The sequence below is a fragment of the Elgaria multicarinata genome, chromosome 9 (genome assembly GCF_023053635.1).
Source record: "Elgaria multicarinata webbii isolate HBS135686 ecotype San Diego chromosome 9, rElgMul1.1.pri, whole genome shotgun sequence".
In the NCBI taxonomy this organism is placed as follows: domain Eukaryota; kingdom Metazoa; phylum Chordata; class Lepidosauria; order Squamata; family Anguidae; genus Elgaria; species Elgaria multicarinata.
Window position 1 is genome coordinate 80548395 of NC_086179.1, and position 17378 is coordinate 80565772.

The window sequence follows — 17378 nt, forward strand, 5'->3', positions numbered from 1 at the left end:
CAGTTATGCTAGCTCCCAACGTAAGACTCTTAACAACAAATGTTAATGGGGTGGTGGAGGGCTTGTCAGTATTATGGAGCAGAGAAAGTGTATTGTACTGGTGAGTTTTCCCAAAAAACATTGAATTGGAAAATGTCCCAGAAGATTTTCCAGAAAATGTTCCTAGGCAAATTAGGCTAATTTGAATAGGATCATTTGCATTGGAAAATTTTCAGTTTGCATCGGAAAATCACTAGAAAGTGATCTAATTTAGCATGTTGACTATATACAAGTAAAAATCAACAAAGCTAAATAAAGTACACCATGTTAATTTTTTCTCCAATATACCACAAGTCTATACCTGAAATATTTGAGAGGGGAAAAAGTTAAAGCACACTTAATGTGATTTAAGTGTTGTATTATGTAGGCATATTATTTTAATACTATTTTTTTAAAAAAAAAAACCAATATCATATTCCTCCCTTATTGTTTAAATGTAAGAAACAAACTAAGGCACTGAAAACTGTTGACACGCTAATTCAGCCTTCCCCAATCTGGTGCTGGCTGGTTGGGGATGCTGAGAGTTGTAGTCCAACACATCTGGAGGGCACCAGATTTGGGAAGTCTGCAATAATTAATTAGTTGAACAACCCAAAGAACTGTGCATATGTTGACAGACCCTAATCTATTTCAACAGAGTTCAGTTTTCTTCCACTAAGTTTGTTGGGGCACCTTCAATTTTGCTAGTACTACTTATTCATTTCATTTCACACTTAGAAATATATGTATTTCAATTACATATTTGTATTCTATCACATGCCTGCTAGGGATAATCACTTGAAAACTATTAATTACAACTTTGAAACTGCCGAGCTTGCCTAATATTGTATTTTGCAATTGCCATTTATCCATTGTTACTAATGAACTTATTAAATGGAAAAATTTCCATGGAAATTTTGCCACCCCATATCATATAGGAGAGGGGCTATCCAACAGGCATGGAATTAGGGCATTCAGCTGTGAAACATTATTTATACCCCATTTCCTAGTGGTGCATAAACCTCATCAATGCAATCTAAGGCTCCAATCCTATCACCAGTGTCTTGGGAGTAAGCCCTGTTGAACTCAATGGGATTGACATTTAAGGAAACATGTACAAGATTATGCTGCAAAACATTAACAGCTGAAGCAACATGGAGGAAACTGGATCTCAGACATCCCAAGGAAAGATGGGACAGATTTCAGTCCTGCTGGTCTTGTACATCCGTTGTCATTCCTTTAAAGGAAAGAATAGGTGCTGAAGTTAAGGAGGGGATTGAAGGATGCTCAAAAGGCTGGCCAAGAAAGAATTCCTATCTGAACCTGGAGTCTCCAGGAACTTCATACAAGATGAAGGTAAAGAATCAGGTGAGTTGGGTATGAATCCTCCCTATCATCAGCAAGGCCTCTAAAACAAGTCTAATCTTTGTCACATGCAAATGTTGTGTTCTATGACCTTTACTAATGAAATTTCATAGAAAAATGATGCACATTTTGACTTTACAGCTTCTTAACACCAGGAAACAAAAGACAGGCAGATTTAAGTTAAAAGAAATGGTAATAAACTTGTACAGGAAGGACTGAGAATAAGGATTGGAGGAGCCTTTGTGGAGATAAAGGAACACCATGCGGATGGGCAAATCAAAGAGATTATATGCATGGAATACTTTTCTTCCCATTTCCTTTCAAGATACACACACACATATTTTAAAATAAGAAACCTACATCTAAGTAGTATTATTCCCCCATTACTAAAGAGGATAACACTGTAGTTCACTGAGAGACAGGAAAGTTACAGACTGAACTATAGCCCAAGTTCTGAGACTATGAGGGGAAAATCCAGCTGAGCAATGCAAGCCAGGTAGCAGTCCATAGGAATAGACCATGGGCAGGGGGTGGAATACAGAACTGTGTTGTCATACTTACAGTAAAGCTACAATAACCATATCAGAACTTCGCACAATACACAAGATAACTGAAGGAGAAGGTGATAAACCCAGAAAGCTGAGCTACAAAAAGGCAGGAAAATGCCAAAGACAAGAAGAGTGTCCAAGGAGTATACATAAACGTATTTTAAGAGAAGCATTTTACGTAAAAGAGGGGAGAGTCTTAGATATATGTTCATTAACAGAAACAAGGAATACAAATGTAGAAAACAGCCACATAGCAGACTTTATTCAGTGTGTCACTGGAGCACACAATATGCCTTCACATGTGAAAAAACGAACCAAAAACAAACCTCCGAGCCCTTTCGAGTGCCACATACATATTTAATTCTGATGTAGACATTCTGCTACGTATCAGTCCTCCTCCAATTTTGTGGGGTTATAAAGGCTCCCCAAGTGTACTTCACATTACAGAATTTACTCAGTAGATTCACAATGTAATCTTCCCATGACATTGTTGCATTCTGTCATCTGCATAATATTCCCAAATGTTAGCCTCTTACCACAATGGGTTTTTTTTGGGGGGGGACCCCAATGTGAGGCATAAAATATTCCCAAATCTATTGATTTTACTATTGGGGTGTCTTTATGTTTCCAAAATGAAGCAACATTTGAGGGGGAGTATTTGGTTTTTCCAAAGGAAACTGGACTGGGGAAGCAGGCTTAACTACTCTGGATATCAATAGGTTGGCACAAACCATGGGATTTCATTGGAGAATACCAGATTACCTTACCAGAGACAGATTCCTTATGGGGCTAGAGAAATAGCCCACCAGCCCAGAAATGTTAGTCCTTCGAAATAATTAAGTTTTACCTAAATGTTGACCTTGACAGTTCCTTTCATTTATTACATTTCTGTACTGCCCAATAGCCGAAGCTCTCTGTGCAGTTTACAAAAATTAAAAAGTTTAAAATACATTATAACAACCATTTACATATAAATATATAAACATACAGCACACATAGAGACACACATATACCTAAAACTAGTTTAAGCAATCAACAAAAAACAAACAAACAAAAAAAAAGAACCAGTTATGATACTTTTCTAATATTTTGAAATTGAAACATTGTTATTCTGACACCACAGACATATTTCAGGTTGAGGGGCTTTTACCTCCCTAGGATATATTGGGAAATGTCCTGGGTAGTAAAATGGCCTCCAATCACATTAGATATGTGTGTGTGTGTGTGTGTGTGTGTGTGTTGGAGGAGGAACCAAATGTGAACTCATGCACATTGAGACAAAAACTCCCAACTTCATACATATGCTGATGGGATCCAAACTAGCGGTGGTTGACCAAAAAAGAGATCTTGGAGGTATGGTGGACCCAGTGTGTGGCTGTTGTGAAAAAGGCAGATTCCTTGCAGGGCATAATTAGGAATCAAAACTAAAATTGCCAATATTATCCTGCCTTTATACAAATCTATGGTGCAATCACACTTGGAAAACTGTGTACATTTCTGGTCACCACACCTCAAAAAGGGTGTAATAGAGTTGGAAAAGGTGCATAAAAGGGCAATCAAAATGATCAAGGAGCAGAAGCCTAAGTGGAAAGATTGCAATGGCTGTGACTATTTAGCTTAGGGGGTGGGGGTGGGGGTGGGGGTGGGGGAGTGAGTTCAGGGAGATATGATAGAGGTATGCAAAATTATGCCTGGTGTGACGAAAGTGGATAGGGAGACATTTTTCTCCCTCTCTCATTATACTAGAATCAAGGATCATGGAAAGAAGCTGAATAGTGAAAAATTCAGGACAGGAAAAAGTAAATACTTCTTCATATGTGGAATTCACTACCAGAAGTTTTAGTGATGGCCACCAATTTGGATGTCTTTAAATGGGGATTAGACAAATTCATGGAGGATAAGACTATCAATGGCTACTAGTCCTTGTGATATAGGGTGGGATATAAATGTTTTAATAAATAAATAAATAAAAATTAATAGTGGCAAAGTATACCATGGCAATCTTACATTAATCACATTATGTTTCACAAGACATATTTCCCCACTGATTTTTAACATCCCATTTAATCTGATGTTTAGTTTACCTGATCAGCTCTCCCAAATATTAATGCATTGTTGGCTACAAAGGAGATGCGGTGGGTAAAATGAAAAAGAAAAGATAAAAGCAATGCCCATCAATGCTGCTATGTAGTCTCTTTAAAAGCAGCTCATTCTAGAGTTATTTCAGATACATTTCAAATTCCATTCAGCCAATTAATTGAACAGAATAATCTTCTGTAAGATGTCACGTAATGTGCTTTTTCCAAAGTAACTCTTCAGGAGTGATACAGCTTTTAAAAATATACCAACTCATATCTGCCTATCTTTTCAATAACATATAACATCCTCCTCTTATTAATTACCTCTTTCAGAAACCACAAATCCTCATTTTCCTGGAACTCTTAGTCCTGAACAAATATGAATATGAACATTTTTAAATAAATGGATTTTAGAGGCTATTGTGTCCTCAAATGCAAGGAATACAGCTATAATTTCCATCTTCCAAAATTGGGATTAGCACTGGTCCATATAATGATACATATTCTAACCATCCATAACCTATTTTTTAAATAAATTATAGCCCCTTATAGCAAATTCTGCAGCCTTTTCACATACCTCCATTTTGAAGACAAAACAACTTTTCAGTTTTCTTCCTCAACACTGTGACCTTGCTATTCTTCATAGTGCAGGTTTTCAGATATTAGATCCATCACATTTCATCACATTACAGATTTTCATTCCTGATATAAGCCATCTCTATTTTCTTCCCCAGATCAAACAAGAACTCTATTGTTGGATACCAGATTTCTAACCTAAGTGCATATACCTTCATGATAAGAAAAACAGCTATTTTGTTGCATAAAAAGCTTCTGCTGGATCTAGTCTTCATGGTTTCATCATTCCTGCTTTATTTTCTTATAAAAGACATTGTATTACTTTTTCTGACACCTTTTTAAACACAATTTGAGTTCCCCCGCCCCAAGGTTTTCTGTGAAACTAACACTAGCCTTCTTAGCTATATTCCGCTCAGATTTCAGATTTCATTAGAAATGGTCAACTGTTAGTGCAAGTGCTTAACCAGGTCCAAGTGTTTTCCATTTGGGCCATCCAGCAACACTCTCCATCGCTAGAAGCTGCTTTTTCCCATGCAAGCAGAGACACAGGGCAAATACAGACACCTGTGTGACCCTGATGTTATAACTGCTTGCCAAGGCAGTCACCTATACCACCCTGCAAAATGGCACATCACAGTTTGAAGTAATGTAGTAATCTCTACTCCCTCATTCAGCTTTAGAACAGACCTGATACCCAGGCAAAGAATCTGTCAGAAGAGAGTTTTAAATTCTGTTGCTGTTCAGTGTGTGTGTGTGTGTGACAGAGAGAGAGAGAGAGAGAGAGAGAGAGAGAGAGAGAGAGAGAGAGAGAGAGAGAGGCTGTTTCTACACCTGCATTTTTTCCAGGGATCGTCCCAGGGTCATCCCTGTGCATGCAAATGACACACAGGGGATCCCGGGAGCAGGCAGGGATGATCCCTCCATTTTCCTGGGATAATCCTTAGGTGTAGAAAGGGCCAGAGAGAGATAAAGAACGAGAGAGAGTGAGAAGTTAAATCATTTCCCCCCTGGATTGTTTTCCCAATCTAGCTTTGTCCCCATCAAAGCTGCTCTTTACTCCATAGTAGACCAGTATTTCCCCCCCCCCCACCATGGGGCTGAGAGCAGCTTCAAAGGGGACAATTTAGTCCTCTTTGACTCTAGCCAAATTCCTTCCTGTTGCCCTTGCAGATTCCTTCCTAGTGGCCAGACTGCCGGCATAGTAAGCAGAAACTGCCTCTGCCACTTCATTATTATTATTATTATTATTATTATTATTATTTTATTATTATTTATTTATTTATATAGCACCATCAATGTACATGTACACTCTTCCCTTATTCCAAATAAAAGCATTCCTGGATGGTCTTAATATGAGTTCCTTAGTTTGTACAAACTAAGATCTTAATACAGGCAAAGATCTTTTTAACACTAAAACACACACAGAGCAGGAATATGGTGCAGGGCAAAAGGTTAGCCTCCCCCACCCACTGGCCCCACAGACCCAACCAGCTCCAGGGTCCCTGCAGGTGTTGTTGTTGTTTGTAAAATTAAGGCATCTGGAGTTCCAATCAAAAAATCCCAACATTTATTTTATTTTAGTACTTTTATCCCGCTTTTTAGCCAAAAAGGCTCTCAAGGCAGCTTACAAAAGTATTTCTTAAGACAGTCCCTGCCCACAGGCTTACAATCTAAAAAACATGACACCAAAAGAAAGGGGATTGGGAGGGAGGAGGGGAAGAAGCAGCAAATCCAGACACTAGATTCTTAGTTGCAAGTTCAGCAGCTGCTTCCTTCCCTTCTCCCTCTAATAGCCTCATATAGATCAAGGCATGACAGAGGGATGCCTGACTGCCCATTCCTTTCCATCTCTGATGGCCTCAGCAGCAACAGTTGGTAGCAGGAGGGAGGGGGCTCTCAGCTGGAGCTGGACCCAGGCACGATGGGGAGGTGCCTGACTGCTGCTTCCTTTCCCTCTGATGGCCTCAGCAGCGACAGTTCAACATCACGTTTGGTTTGATTGTTATAGAATGGGCACATTTGTACGTTCATCTTTTGCTTCATAAACCATGGTGCCACGGACGAGTGCCCCAGCTGGACAGTCCTCCCTCTTCTCTTCTCATTGTGTGCTGGCTTCAGCATAGTGAACCTGTCTTGCATTAAGCCTGAATTTCCCTCTGATCACTGGGGATTTCTGGCATAAAGTCGGTTAACGAACCAGGCAGTGGAGGCTGGTGGCTCCAATGTCAGTGGGGAGGTGAATTTGCTCTGGATTTCAGTCAAACTCTAAAGGAGCTGTCCAAGGCACAGAAGCACCTTGGACAGGTCCTTTGGAGCTCTGCATGGTTCTGATTGAAACTCGAAGCAGATTCACCAACCCACTGACATCTGAGTCACCAGCCTCCAATGAAACCAGAATAACTACTTAAGCCAGTGTCGCACCAGGGAATTCTATCAGAATGCAAGCCAGGGTTGCTGCAATGAAGCTGGTGCACAAGGGGAGAGTGGAAGGGTGGATGAAGGAGGGGGCTGCGGGTGTAGCGGTCATCCACAGCTTCATAAACCATGATTAACAGTCATGGACAAGCATACAAACACCGTGACTAGGTTCAGTTGAACATATTTGTTTGTGCAGATGGTTTGACAATATTTTGATAAGACAACTTCTGTCTTTCCCACCTCTACAGCTTTCCCAAGCATTTTGGGTTTCAGCCTGCCAGGATAGTCTTGGCATTTTCAGCCTCACCTTGGCTTCACATAACTCACCTCATTGGTTCTTGTTAACTCGCAGCGTGAAGCCAGGTTAGTCCTTTCCTTGACACATGACGGAATTACAAAAGCACTTCAACTAAAATATGCTCTCTTTGTTCCTTGTAAAATGTGTGAAATCCACTAATTGAAAAAAGGGGGTGGGGAGAAAGGAAACCCACATAAACTATTAAGGATAGACCAATTATTTGACTATTCATGAGTCTTAGAAATACGTAAGCAGGTAATTGCAAAATAGAATTAACTTTTAATCTCCTGCTAGATTAGAGGTCAGTATTTTCAGACACACATTTCCAGAGAAGATTAGTCCACTTATAGCGAAAGGTATTGTACTTTTGCAAAAGCACCGTACCCAGTTAGCTCTTACAGTTAAGAAGAGAGTTCACAAGCCCACCTTTTGACAGTGATCCTGACCTTCTTGCAAATCTGCTACCTAGACTTAACTTGTAACAAAGGGCCTAATCAATGTAAGCCCATGGTATCCCAGCCTACCTGCTTACTATTGGCTCAATGCTCTGATGTCAGAGAGGGTTGTGGTAAGCTTAGGGCCTCACAGCTGATTGCTTAAAAGAAATCTTGTAGTCTGAACTTCAAGGTCCATGAGCATGATTTTGCTAAATTACAACATGTGTATTGTATGTACAACACTATCAGTTACAGATCAGTTGACTCATCTGGAAACAAACACTGACTGGTTTTGTATATAGCTTCTAGCATAAGCTTTTCTGGAATATAGTCCATTTTGTGGAATACAGCCCATTTCATCAGATGCATGGAGTGTTATGGAAAGTTTCAGATTTATATAAAGGACCTATACTGTACTGTATATGTATGGAGACACAGTAGGGGAAGGGGGGCAATTAGGATGGTCCCCCCAAGAGACTGATGGTTCTGGATGGTTTTCTGATGTCTCAGGAGGATACTCCCGTCCCCACAGCAGGCGATTCTGCCAAAGCCCTGGTTAATCGTTGGAACAGAGAAATGGCCCAGGCATTGACACAATCACTCCTGAGTTTCCTGTCCAATGGAGTGGAGCCCAATGAGCCTCCTGGTTTTCCAGTGCTGTGGGCAATGAAACAAGTGGGACATTAACTTGTTGATGTCCCACTTGATGTTCCATGTTGGCAGAAAACATAGGATGAATCTGACTGAACACAGGCTGAAAATCTGGTCCTTTTTAACCTCAGGACCTCATTTGAAAACTACTCTGTGGCAATGAGGGCGGTGAAGAAATTGTTATGTCTGCTCAGAGTTGTCCAACCAGCACAGCTTTTTCAGGTGGTCACAGACCTGTTATGTTCTGGGCCAGAAGAAGAAGTAGTAGCCCACTCAATAGCCCACTGTGATAATTTTGAGTGACACTTTGCACATAAAACAAATCAGCTTGGATGCCATAGTTGATACAGGTCCAGTGGATGTAATTTGGGTCCTGCTTGTCCAATTACAATGGATACTTTTCAAATTGTACAGACCAAGGATGTGAACAAGATCCTTGGAGAAGTGAGGCCTAACATTTGTGTGCTGGAGGCTTGCCCTTCCTTGCTTATAAAAGCAGGTGATGTGTTTGTATGTGGCTGAATGTGTAAGGGCAGTGGTGAATGGCAAGGTGTGAGTGCACCTTGCCTAAAGGAGGCAATGGTAAGAACTTTGTTTTTTTAAAAAACAAAAAACAAAATATAAAGCCCTGGTTCGGCTTGGAACCAGGTGACCTGAAAGACTGCCTTCTCCCATATGAACCTGCCCAATCCTTAAGAACTTCTGGAGGGGCCCTTCCTTTGAAATCGCCACCGTCAGAAGCACGTTTGGTAGTGATACGAGAGAGGGCCTCTTCAGTGGCCGCTCATAAGAACAGAAGAAGTGCCCTGATGCTGGATCAGAACAAAGGTCTATCTAGTCCAGCGCTCTGTTCACACAGTGGCCAACCAGCTGTCGACCAGGAAACAACAAAGCAGGACATGGTGCAACAGCACCCTCCCACCCATGTTCCCCAGCAATGGGTATACACAGGCTTACTGCCTCGGATTCTGGAGATAGCACTGTGGAACTTTCTCCCAAGGTTTGCTTCCTCTCTGCTTTCAAGAATGCCATTGGCCTGTAAGTGGATCTGTGGCTGTGGCTGTTTGTATTCTTTAACTATTAAGTTTTATTGTAACTTAAAGCTCTGGTGTGGGCTGGTCCATGAAGTCATGAAGAGTCGGAAGCGACTGAACGAATAAACAACAACAAAATTGTTTTGTACACCAGCTTGACTGCCACTTTTTTAGTAGAATCAAATAAATAAATAAATAAATAAATATGGTAGAAACTTGAAACTCTATGCATCTGAGGAAGTGAGCTACAGTCCACAAAACCTTGTACCAGAATAAATGTTTTAGTCTTTAAGGTACCACAAGACTCTTTGTTGTTTCAATAGACTAATTTGGCTACCCTCAAAAATTGTTATTTCAAAGCTGTGTCTCATTTCCCCTATATAAATTCTAAGACACATTGAGTATTTCTTCATAAGATCTATTCATTCATTATGAGGGGTGATTTTAATGGAATTATTAATTTACAACTAAAATGAAGCAAGAACACAGCATTCTGGTTGTTCTTTAACTCCCAAACTCTGACAAAGAAAATTGCAAGACCACAATATTATGTGCTCATTTTTTTAAAAAAAATCCTCTGTGTGTGTACATTCATTTGGGTGGTATTTTTTCTTTAGGGATTTCCTGTTTGCATGTCTCCACTCCAGTCACTTCAAATACATGCAGCTTCAGTAACATTCAACTTCCTTTTATTTTGGCTTGGAAAAAAGTAAAAAACAAATCCTGAATTTTGCTCTTGTATACATGCAGAGGACATTGGCAGAAATCCAAACAGAAAGTTTAGATATTTTAAAAATGGCAGCTTTAAAATACAAATGTTGTGTTGCTCATTTGTACATTCATAAAGATACTTATGGAGTTGAACTACCTACTTAACCTGGCTACATATGTATAGGAAGGAGTGGTCTTTTATACCAAGTCCATCCTTGGAATATGAAAAATGTTCTACTCATGACAATCGGCAGTACAGAGTAAGACACATAAATTCCAGCCCTATAAACCAGAATATAAATAAGCAGTTAGCTTATGCAGACAGCCCATTGGCTCTCACTTTACCCCTCCCCTCACACAAGTGGGCAAACAAGTCAGGAAAGCAAGAGCTTTGTGTAACATCTAAACCCAGGATTTTAGTTTATTTCATCCAAACAAGCCTGGATTGTAAACCATCTTTAAACCAGGTGTTGGCTTATGAATCCTGGCTAGTCTAAAAGTAATAAGCCATAACCCCATGTTCAGACATCATATAAAGCTCTCTTTTTCCTGGTTCGTAACACCCTCACAGGAAGGAAGGGACACAGCACGAACAAGCAGGTGCACATACGTACCAACACACTGCTAACTCACATTTTTGTGAGTCATGGCTTAAAGTGATGTGCACACCTGGCAACTGTTTTAGTAAATTATCTTAGTAAAATTTAAGGGGCATGATACAGTGTTCATTCACAACAGTGCTCCTTTAATTCACTGATAGGTCAAAAGCTTTAGGTGAAAATAAGTTATCAACTTCTCTTAATACCGAGACCACCTGAGAATGGTTTCAATATGGTCTCTCTGATCTAGCGATCTGTATTATACGTCTTGATACACATCTTGCATCTGCAACATTTGTTAGAATCTAGATTAGGCCTTGCAGCTTTTATAGCCTCGGAGTCTCCTTTGCTACTGAAAACACATTGAAACTGACCAGGTATATCGACCCATGATTCTTGTTTATAAATACTTATTATCAGTGAATAAATATGATACGCAGGGTCTTCAGCAAGAATAGAACAGGGAATTGGAATGCCCTATTTTATCTATTCAATGGAGCACAGTTTTGGCATCTGATATGTCTATGGACCTCTGATTACGTCTTATTCAGCAAAAAACGTTTGTTTCGTGTCTATTGGATGCCACAATGTCTCTTTAACAATGCTTTGTCTAATTGTTGGAGGTGTCATACAGTTAATGCTTCTTTTGTTCAAATGTTCTAGAAATGTCCAATAGTTGCCTCTTTTTAGGAGGAAATCATCAAACACATAAAGTTGCATTGGAAAGCTCTTTAATGTTTCCTGATGTACATGTTATCTTAAATTATGTACCTGCTTCTTGGAATGTAACACATGGTCAGTGTAAATGGATTTTTCACATCCTCTTGACTACTAAAAGATTGAAAAGATAAAAGCTCACCACCTATAATGCAATGGATTGAAGAGCTAACAACACTAGCAACATTTGAAAGAGGGATAGATAGGTGCCAATTACGAATGGACTTGTGTTTGGATATTTGGTCTGCCTTTACTGAAGTTTATGTGTAATTTACTCCTTTTTTCTTTTTTCATTTAGAATGCTGTAATATTTGAAACTGAGGCCTTTGAAGTATGTACTTACACTTGCATTTTTTAATTTTTGTTCTATTGTTTTATTTTGTTAAAACTTATAATAAAAAAATGAGCATCTGGAAAATAGCCCTGCTGGGCATACAGCTATTTATCAAATGTGAATTGCACTAATGTCCTCAGATTAAATTCAAAATAATACAATGACCTCATTTGCACATAATGCAAGCCCATAGTTTATTTAACCTATGTGTTGTTGAATTCTGGGTTGTTGTTAATAACGACTTATTAACCACAAACAACCCAGAAGGAGAACTCACTGGGCCAGTTTCCACAACACACCAGGTTGTTTAAACCACGATGAGCCACGGCGTGTGCCAGGCACTATTTTAAATATGCTTGTCATGTGAACTCAGCCACTAGGAGTTATTTGAGGGTTAAATAAATGGGTGTTGCATATTCAGAATGTTGCCTGGCACACACTGCAGTTAAACAACCCTTGATAAGCTCGGCATGTCATGTAAACTGGGTCATGATATGTTTTTTGGTTGTGATCACTGGATTGTTTAAACCATAAGTTGTCATTATGTGTGACCCCAGAACTGTGGGTTGTTCTTGGGTTGTTTTGCTAGGCTACAGAGGCAGCATGCAAGAACCACTCTACATGCTAGTACTACAGCACCACAAAGGCATTTGGGATACAGGGAGGGAGTGGGCAAAAAAGAAGGGAAACAAACAACCCAGAGATTGAGGAAACAAATCACAGTTTGTTCGATCATCTGCCAGAGAAACCATGGGTAGGGTAACAAACCAAAGGTTAACCAAATCATGGGTTAGTGCTATGTGAACGAGGTTACTGTATACTAGTGTCACTGTCAGAATTGATCGGAAGTAGAATTTACATTAAATCTAGCAGTTTGGAAAATCCAGAGTATTGCTGTGAAAATGTTGGCAGTTTTATTGAAATCTTTTAGTCTTTTATCAAATCCACTGAAGACATCAGGGATTAAAGGAGAATGTCCTCATGCTTTAAGTTAATGTGCAGTAAGTATTAATGTACAATATTAAGATAACTGTGTTCTGAAAAACCCACAAGCAGAAGAAACACAGATATGTAGTCATGAACACAACAAATCCTGTGCTATTCTGCAACCCCATACATCAAGGGTAAGCAGAAGGTAGATTTCCAGATTTTTGGACTTGAACTCCCAGAAGACCCTGCCAGCATAGCCAATGGTCAGGAATGATGGAGTTGAAATCCAAAGCAACTGGAGATCTACTTTCTGCCCACCCTGCTATACCTAATATATATAATATACTGTACATATCCAGTATTTAAAAAATCTACACAAAATATTTTCCTTGGTTACAGATTAGAAGAATTTAAACCTGCACTAATTAGCACCTTTTAGTTCTTTCCAGAAAACTAACCAAAAGGAATCAGATGACATATCTGAATATTTTACAAATTTTTGAAAAAAGCACTTGCATCTATCCCGTATTTACCTAGATACATATAATGATATCACATCCTACTATTTCATTTCAATCCAAAATTTTATGAATTAGATCAGACTTGAAGTGAAAGTATAAACTCTGAAATAATTTTGAACAGAATCCGACGTGAATGGGAAATAGTAAATTAAATAAATAATTGCCATCTGCAAATGCACATCCAGTAGTATCAAACATTCAAATCAGGTATTATTTCTGAATGACAACCTAAATCTGTACAGCATACAGCGCTATAGAAAGCTCTATGCGGCTAAAAATAGCAGTCAAATATAATTTCTATTAGATAACTAAATAATACACATTTTGGAGACATTGCTCTCTGTTTTTAACCATATTATTCCCACAGCAAAAGCTTGAATCTGCAGGAGTTTTTTCTTATTGTTGTGGCAGAAAACCAAGCAAGATTTCTGCTTAGATTTTATATACTTGTCTTCCCTCAAATTAATCACCCTTTCTATTCAATAAAAAAATATTTATTGCTTTCTTTACCCAGAATTTCCTTCCTCCTCTTTCCACTTACTACCAAAATATGTAAGTTTTGAAATGAACATACAAAAGTTCTGTCATTTGCCTCCTCCCTTCTTGAGGTTCAATTAATTGCCATTTAAACTTAACCAAGCCTTTTTTTTTTTAACCAACCCCCTCAAGTGCTTTCCAAGGACAGACTTACACTACAAGCAGCACCCAGAATGTTAGACCACTTCTAAGGAGTCGATTAGTGTCCATGCCTGCCCCTTCTACAACCAGATTCATATTAATGATAGCCCTGATAACACGGATCCGACCCAAACCTTCATTTATAAATGGCTGCCCTGATACAGTGTTTTGGTGCTGTAAGCATTTTAGACGTTGAGATGGAAAAGAGTTTCTGTGGATCTTTCGCCCTCTTTTGTCACATGGCCATTTTTTTCTCTCTGTCAAACCAAAATTAAGCTTTGCTTGAAACATGAGAGAGACACTGAAGATGCCCAGACATCCGCTCAAGTCACAGACTGTGCAACCCCACTTCTTCACTTTCCTCAGGGAGCCAAACGAACACCTCACATGGAAGTTGCAGATTAAGGCTGCAATCCTTCGCACACTTGTGTTGGGCCAAGTGCAGCAGCACCCAATGGTACTTAACCTCCAGGTCAACGTTCAGAGGGTGCCACTGCATGACTGTTGGTCCACCACCCACCAACCCAATTCTACTACCACATGGAGAAACCAAACCTTGCAAACGAAAGCATGGCCCCAGCTTCCTCTCAACCCAACATGAGTAGCAAGACCTCCCCCATGCTGGGAGGCAGCATCGATTCACCATAGCAAGTGTCACCAACACCTCTATCAAAGGCACCTCAGGAACAGAGTAACTTCTCCTGTCTCGTGGGATTTTTTTCCAGCATCCCCCAAGGTTCTCATTACCATTTCCCCATGACCTTTACTTCAGTACCAGTCCCTGCCAGAGGACAGATTTCTCATTGCGAGTTAAATGTTGCTCTTGCCATTGCAAAGTCTCCTCCCTTGGGGAAGACACATACACATCACACTCTTTGGGAAGAAGCACAGAAACAGCCTTATGTTTCCCGTACAGATACTACAATGTACCATGCTGTGGTGTAACACCCAGACCTAGAGAGACACGATCACCCCGTCAGTCCAAAATGACCAACGCTAGTGCACCTGTGCCCTCAGTCCTTTTTTCTGTGTTTGGAAGCAAGCAACCTTCACCCATCCAATGTGTGATCATGCGTCCCTACACACCATCTCTCAAAGCACACACACCTTCCCCAGTAACATTTTACCCCAGACATCCCTTGACAGCTGTAGGCACATTTAAGTTTCTCTCTATTAACTACCCAGCTCTTCATCTGCAGAGATATTTAACCCGTGAAAGCCAACGCTCCACACGATGTCACATTTCCCAACCTTTCCCCGCGCCAAAGGCGAAAAGGCCAACCTATGCCTTCTATGACATCTGTCAACCCCGATGCATACAATTCCACCTTTCCCTATGTCGAACTCTCCAGGCGCTTCTTGCCCCTGGGGGCACGTAAGATTTCTGGGGAGTTTTTGCCTCCCCCCCACCCCTGAACCCATTTTGACGTCCCGGTGGGGGGTCAGGCTGTGTTCGGACGTCCCCGGGTCTTCCTTCCTTCCCTCCCGGGGCGGGCGGAGGCCGCGGCGAAGGTGCGATTTTTAACCCTTGCCTTACCGGAGCTCAGCTGCATCCAGGCACAGATCTTGTAGACGGTGGCGGTGTTGCAGAAGAAGAAGAGGATGAAGCAGACGATGCAGGCGATGATGAGCATCATGGAGAGCCCGATGAAGAAGGAGGCGGCTTTGAAGGCTCCCGAGGGGAGGCTGGAGAAGTCCGTGAAGCTGCCGTGGCAGTTGAGTTCCCGGGAGATGCCGCTGCCCGTGCAGAAGTGGAAGAGCCCGAAGTAGCCCGCCTGCGGGGTGTCCACGCCGTCGCCGATCCAGTACGGCTGGAAAAAGCACACCACGTTGACGATGGCAAAGCAGATGGTGAAGATGGCCCAGAGCACGCCGATGGCCCGCGAGTTCCGCACGTAGTTGGTGTGGTACAGCTTGGCCGCCTCCTGAGCCGGCAGCAACCCCCCGGCGCCGGGCGCCGCCGCCGCCCCCGCGCCCGCCGTCGCCGCCGCTCCCCCGGCAGAGGCGGCCGCCGCCGGCGCCGCCACCGCCGCTCCGGGCATCCTCGCCGAGAAGAGCCCCCTTCCGAGTCGCCCCGTGTGCCGCAAACGCCAGCCCCGCTCCGCCCGGCTTCACCCGCTCCGCGGCGGCTGCATCTCCTCCCCGCCGGCCAACGAGCGCGCTTCTCCCCAGCGCCTGCAGGGCAGGCAAGCGGACGCCGGGAGGACCGGGGGTGGGGTGGGGGAAGCGCAAGCGCGCCCCTGCCTGCCTGCCTGCCTGCCTGCCTTCCTCCCGGCTGGCTTCTGAATGAATGGAGGGACGGACCCACCGACCGACCGACCGACGAACGAGCGCGGCAAGTGCACTAAACACTCCCCCTAGCGCAGCGCCGTGCGGGCGAGCCCGGCTGCCTCGCTGCTCCGTGCTGCTGCGCAGTCGCGCCCAGGTGGCGAAAGGGAGAACGGAGCCGGAAGGCGCCCCTCGCTCCCGAGCCAGCCGCCGCGGAGGGGGAGCAGCCTCTGGGGTGAGGCGACCAGGGCTGAGGGGGTAACGCGGAGCGGGGCGGGGAGGGATTGTGGGAAGGGAGTTCTCGGCCTCCCGCAGGCATCCCCTGTAGGCGGCGCGGGTAGGAGCAACAAGAGAAGGCCACGTGCTGAGGCGGACCCACGCACGCACGCAGAAAGGACAGGGTGGGCTTCTTTCTTTCTTGGGTTTTATTTTTTAAAATTTTAGAACAGGAGTTGCCCTCCATGTGTTTTGGACTACAACTCCCATTAGCCCCAGCCAAGATGGCCAATGGTCAGGTTTAATGGGAGTTGCCCAAAACATATGGAGGACACTCAATTGCCTACTCCTGTTTTAGAGGCCATAGTACAGGATTAGGCAATTTGGTGCCTGTGGACAAATGGTCCCAGCAGCTTCACAAGTTAAAGAGCAGAGGAAACAAAATAGAACTGGTCAAAAGCCAAGGAGTTGGCAGCAGCACCTCCTGGAACCACTGTAAAACCGTGGTCCCAAGCCCCATCCTGACGATTTGGTTCCGAAGGATGCCACTGTCGATGGTATCAATAGTTGCAGGACCAAGAGGAACACACTTCCTCCTTCCAGCTCTAGGTGTGGATCATCTCCTAGAGCAACCAAGGCTGATTCACTCTCAAAACTGGGTTGAAAGCCAGACTGAAATGGATCCAGATAGTTAACTGCTCTCCGTTTACCCTACGTTGCTTAAGAGAAGAAAATAAGTGCTCTTGATTTACATCAAGTAAACGACAATACAGCAGTAAGAAAGCCAAATGAATAACTTGTCTAGGAAAATAGGTTGTATACGTCGTGTGTATATTGCCCTGTAATACCTTGCCATTCCTGCATCAAGTAGGAACAGCTTCTGGGGGTTGTAGGGTGTTTCCCTTAGTGCTAAGGATGTCCCCACTTCCTCTGCCTGCCTGCCAACAGCTTATACCAGTTACCAGTGTAACTGTTGGTGTA

General features: G+C 42.4%; 1 protein-coding gene across 2 annotated transcripts in view; it reads right to left on the reverse strand.

Annotated features, from left to right (window-relative positions):
• The window catches only part of LHFPL3 (LHFPL tetraspan subfamily member 3), a 256340-nt gene extending 240385 nt beyond the window's left edge, over positions 1 to 15955 (reverse strand). For both annotated transcript variants that reach the window (XM_063134188.1, XM_063134187.1), the window contains exon 1: positions 15451 to 15955. In XM_063134188.1, coding sequence (XP_062990258.1) covers positions 15451 to 15955 — 505 coding nt within the window. The remainder of the gene's footprint in view (positions 1 to 15450) is intronic.
• Positions 15956 to 17378: the final 1423 nt, after the last annotated feature.